This window comes from Otolemur garnettii, unplaced genomic scaffold (assembly GCF_000181295.1).
Source record: "Otolemur garnettii isolate 467f Iridium unplaced genomic scaffold, OtoGar3 scaffold00084, whole genome shotgun sequence".
Taxonomy (NCBI): Eukaryota; Metazoa; Chordata; class Mammalia; order Primates; family Galagidae; genus Otolemur; species Otolemur garnettii.
In genome coordinates, this window is record NW_003852479.1 from 7,675,338 (window position 1) to 7,681,047 (window position 5,710).

General features: G+C 41.0%; 1 protein-coding gene across 5 annotated transcripts in view; it reads right to left on the reverse strand.

Annotated features, from left to right (window-relative positions):
• The window catches only part of PHC3 (polyhomeotic homolog 3), an 84,620-nt gene that overhangs the window by 31,681 nt on the left and 47,229 nt on the right, over positions 1-5,710 (reverse strand). For all 5 annotated transcript variants that reach the window (XM_023516008.1, XM_023516007.1, XM_023516009.1 and 2 more), the window contains one exon: positions 3,579-4,450. In XM_023516008.1, the coding sequence (XP_023371776.1) occupies positions 3,579-4,450 (872 nt within the window). The remainder of the gene's footprint in view (positions 1-3,578; positions 4,451-5,710) is intronic.

Genomic DNA, 5,710 nt, shown 5'->3' on the forward strand with positions numbered 1-5,710 from the left:
AGCCAAGGTCATTTGTTATTGTACAATGTAGCTATTATATAGCTGCTAGGGTCTGCTCAGGATTAACAATTTTTTAAATTATGATAATGCCCAATATAGGGAAAATCCTCTACAAAAGTGTCTGGAGAATAAAGAAAAAAAAAACAACGAACGAACCCAAACCTAGTGCCCAGGGACAGCTGCTGCAGTGGTCATGTCAGTGAGGTGCCTGCAGTATAAGGACGTTAATTCAACCAGTTCAATCATCTGGGTAGCATTCCTTTACAAGATGTTACTTGTCTTCCAAAGAACATTACCCTTTCTTTTTCTTAAAATGCTGAAACTCTTAAATCTTAATGTAGTCACATGTTATTCCAGTATCTGCTATAGTATCTTTTAAGGAATCAAAGCTTAATCTGGCATAGAATTCTAATTTTTAAAAAATAATGGAAGAGTTTAACTTCACTTAATTAATAACCATTACATAAACAGCATATTGTGAAAAGACCCATCAAGAAATACTACAAAATACTTTCATTCCTCATAGTTAGGGCTAACAACACATTCTTCCAAACCTCTCAAGACAAGACAAGTTAAAGAATAACAGAAGTAGGCAAAACCACATCTGTCACGCACATCTGGCAGGATCCACATAAAAAAACTAAACATAACAACTAAAATGCTGAAAGAAAGCAGAGTAGTAAAGATTTTGCTCATAGATCATGAGGAAACTGCACGTCACAATCACTGTTCACTCAGAACTGTGACTATTCTCAAAGCAGCAGAGACTGCCACACTTACCTCCGTTAAGTCCATTATCCCCGTGTCTCCCCTTCCTAAATAAACTGAGGAACATCTGCTCGTTAGTTCTAAATTATCTACCCTCAACATATTTATACCCAATGTTAATTTAAAAAAAAAAAAACAACTAACTTTTTTGGCTCCATGCCTGCAGCACAGTGGTTACAGTGCTGGCCATATACATTGAGGCTGGCAGGTTGAAACCCGGCCCACACTAGCTAAATAACAAGAACAACAAAAAATAGCCAGGCATTGTGGCAGGTGCCTGGAGTCCCAGGTACTTGGGAGGCTGAGGCAAGAGAATGGCTTGAGCCCAAGAGTTTGAGGTTGCTGTGAGTTGTGATGCCACAGCACTCTACTGAGGGTGACATAATGGGACTCTGTCTCAAAAAAAAAAAAAAACTAATTGTTTTAATGTATCTTTTTAAAAAATACTGATTTTACTTTGAAATCACTTTTATCTTTCAAAATTCCACTTCTCTTAATAAATGTATTTTTCTACTTTTAAATATCTGAAACAATCAGGAAAATAAAATTTGTAAAGAAACATGTGTGTTTTATTGTTTTGTTTTGTTTTTATGAGACAGAGTTTCACTTTATCACCCACCTTAGAGTGCCATAGTGTCACAGCTTATAGCAACTTCAGGCTCTTTGGGCTTAGATGATTCTCTTGCCTCAACCTCCTGAGTAGCTGGGACTACAGATGCCCGGCTATTTTTTTGTGCCATCTTGGCTGGGTTTGAACCCGCCACCCTCAGTATATGGGGCCGGAGCCCTACTCACTGAGCCACAGGTGCAGCCAGAGAAATGTGTTTTGATAGAAAAAAATAATAATAATACATTTGGTGAAAGATAAGATATAGCAGTTTAATAATTAGAGCTTTATTCCTCAAAGGTAAAAGTTCTTTGAAGGTAACATGGGAATAAGCACAGTGACCACACCAGGGACAGCAAAGAAAGTTATCAATTTCATTTTTTGGAAAAACGTCCAAAAATGGTACCTTTTAAAATTTTAAAAAGGGATTAAGGCAAGAAGCAACAATAGTTTTTAAAGTGTTACGTTTTTAATATTTAATTCCAAATGTGTTCCTCCAACGTCTCCCCCAACAAAAACAACCAGGAAAATACAAGGCATATAGAAGACTTTGTATTTTATTTTTTTGAGACAGAGTCTCACTATATCACCCTCGGTAGAGTGCTGTGCCATCACAGCTCACAGCAACTTTAAACTCTAGGGCTTAAGCGACTCTCTTGCCTCAGCCTCCCAAGCAGCTGATACTATAGGCACCCGCCACAACGCCCAGCTAGTTTTTGGTTGTAGTTGTCATCGTTTGGGGGGCCTGGGCTGGGTTCAAACCCACCAGACCCACTGAGCTATAGGCGCCAAGCCAGAGACTTTATTTCAATTTTATACTAAGTTATTCTGTAAGTTTTATGAAGTCTCTTACAGACCGTCTAAAGAAAAATATTTTTCAAGATAATTTTCCTTTTTATGCAACATAACCATTTTTAGAGGTTCATTCTTAACAAATTTCATTACAATCTTAATAAAACTTTTATTCCTCTCAGTGGAATTTTTTTACCCTCAATATTAAATTTATCCATTGGGACTTTCCAGCTTTTATAAATGAGAAATATTTTAAGTATATATTTTCTCTTGGTAGAAATAAAGAAGTGTGGCTCGGCGCCTGTGGCTCAAGCGGCTAAGGCACCAGCCACATACACCTGAGCTGGGGGTTTTGAATCCAGCCTGGGCCTGCCAAACAACGATGGCTGCAACCAAAAACTAGCCGGGCATGTGGCGGGCACCTGTAGTCCCAGCTACTCTGGGAGGCAGAGGCAGGAGACTCGCTTGAGCCCAGGAGTTGGAGGTTGCTGTGAGCTGTGATGCCACAGCACTCTACCCAGGTGGACAGCTTGAGGCTCTGTCTCAAAAAAATAAAGAAAGAAAGAAAGAAAGAAAGAAATGTTAAGTTTAATAATTCTTTAAAATGGTCTACACTTGCAGGATGTCCAACTTGTAGGGATAGCTGCATGCTGATTTTGTGAGACTTAACTTTTCTTATCTGTGGTGTTGGGTATCACGAAAAGTGTGCACAAACTTATTGTGCTAATCAGCTTTTGTTGGTCTTTGTGTATTTAATGTGGGGTCCAAAACAACTCTTTTTCCAATGTGCGGCAGAGAAGAATAAACCTTGAACATCCCTACCAGAGTTAATTATTTTTGCAAAGTAAAACTTTTTCCCAGAACGAAAATTCATAAAATTAGATTTACGAAATCTAATTTACAAAATATTTTACAAACTACAATTTTACCAAAATCATACAAACATACCCCTCCACCTCAAAACAAAAGCCCCTAAAGGCCCAGGACTTCAGAATGCACAAAACCAAAAAGGTCAGGCCACATCAACCATACGTTAAGAACACACAAGCCAACAGAAGGGAGCTATGAAGGATAATCACCTTAAGAGAAAAAACTTTGTGCAGATGACACTGGTTCAAATGCATTCCCTTGGGGAAAAAAAATCAACTCTGTAAAGATAGCAGATGGATTTGTTTAAATAGTAATAAAATTAAAGAGGGACTTTAATAACCATCACAAGTTATCAAGCATGCAACAAGACTAAACAGACAGCAGGTTTTTTGCCCAACAGCATGTTTGTCAGAATACTGACATACAGAAACATCGAGTTGTTTAAATTCAAAGGCATTTAGATCTTAGCAATGTAACAGTGTGGTAGAAAACCATTTGTACTTCCAGTTCAGAAGAAAGTCAAAGAGCTCCCAGGGCTTACCACTGGTGGGCCAGCAGGTGCTGGTGGCTGCACTTGCAAGTTCACCGCAACAGTCTGTGGGGGAGGGAGAGTCTGAAACGGCAACTGGACCAAAGCTTCTGCAGCGGGCAGCTCCTCTTCTGACACCAGAGCGTTCTGCACCAAAACCTGGCCCTGGGACAGAATCTCAGGCTGCACTTGTAAGGACTGCATAGACGGCAAGGACAGCGGTGGGAGTGGAGCTGGAGGAGAAGTCGACATCTGTGGAGGGGTTGCGATTGGGATTGGAGGGGACTGCAGGGTTGAATATTGCTGGTGTGATGTTGGAGACACGATCTGCTGGCCTGGGGACACCAAGGCTGACTGCTGCACTGGGCCAATGTGCACAACTGGGGAAGCCGGGAGTGGAAGGTGGGATGGGAGATTCAGCTGTGTGGCAGGTTGTACCTGATTAGCAGCAGACGGCTGCAAATTTGGCCCTGGCTGGAGAGCGGAGGACACAAGGGGATGTGGCTGAATAAGTGCCTGTGGGTGAATAATTATAGTGGGAGACTGACTGGGTGAATGAGGGGGTGGTGGAGACACCACCACAGACTGCTGCGCTGACTGTGACTGACTGGGGGACACTGTTAAAGGAGGAGGGTGACTCTGAATTGGAGAACAGTGCTGCGGCTGGGCACTGCTGGGGGCTGCGGGAAGGCCGTGGTTGGAGAGTGGGAGACAGTGCTGGGACGGGGGTGGATCTTGACTTGGACTCTGAAGTGTGACTGGCTGAATTTGCTGCTGCTGCTGTTGTAATATCAGCTGATGATGGGAAACTTTGGGAGGTGGTGAATGAAGAGGAATCTGCTGATGTTTTATTAGAGAATGAGGCTGAATTGGAGAATATGAAGCTGTGAGAAGGAAAAAATGACAATTAGTATTAATTTTAAAAATATCAGAAATATTAAATAATCTAATGGAGTAAAGTTTTCACATTAGAAGGTCACAATCATAAGAATTCTAATAAAGAGTTCCATACAGTGATTTGAAAATTCAGGGACAAACATACTTTCCTCTAAAAAACTGAAAATTTCATGAAATAAGCTGTACTGTGGTAAGTTCCTGAACTGTCTAAAACAATCGATTCATAAATCTGAACCTACACATGACTTACTCTTACTACATTTCACAGGTCATGAGGGTGTTGATATTAACCTCTAGCAAAGTTTATACACTGAGATTTATTTTTTGGTGGAGAAGAAAAGTATCATCATTGAACAAGTTCAATGTATACAAAGATGAATCATAAAAACTCTGTATTAAAATTCATAAGTCTTATCCTTTCTAATCTATGTTAAACATGCTTCCAAACTAGCCATCAAGGTAATTACTTACAAAGCTTCCTAAATGAGTTTCCAATTTTGAGCTGAAATGAAGAGTTTGCATTAATTAACCCAGGAAAAGAAAATGTTTTGTATAAAATTTAATTCAAAGAATAAAAACAAAAAAAGCAAAATATAAAAAATGAAATTTAATTCATCATATAACCAGAATACTTGTTCCCCCGTAGTATTTTTTTTGGGGGGGGGGAGCAAGGGGATGGGTCAGAGTCTCACTATGTCACCCTTAGTAGAGTGTCGTGGCGTCACAGCTCACAGCAACCTCAAACTCTTGGGCTTAAGTGATTCTCTTGCCTCACCCTCCCCAGTAAGCTGGCGCCCACCTCAATGCCTGGCTATATTTTAGAGACGAGATCTCACTCTGGCTCAGGCTGGTCTCAAACTCGTGAGTTTAGGCAATCTACCTGTCTCAGCCTCCCAAGAGCTGGGATTATAGGTATGAGCGACTGCACCCAGCCCTCACGTATTTTTATGTTCAGCCACATTTCTGAAAGCCTTATTAAAAACTCCCAACACTAACTCGGTGTCTGTCACTCAAACGGCTAAGGCGCCAGCCACATACACCAGAGCTGGCAGGTACAAATCCTGCCTGGATGGCCAAACAACAATGACAACTACAACTTAAAAATAGCTGGGCATTGTGGCGGGCACCTGTAGTCCCAACTACTTGGGAGACTGAGGCAAGAGAATCACTTAAGCCCAAGAGTTTGAGGTTGCTGTGAGCTGTGACAACACCGCACTCTACCCAGGGTGACAGCTTGAGACTCTGTC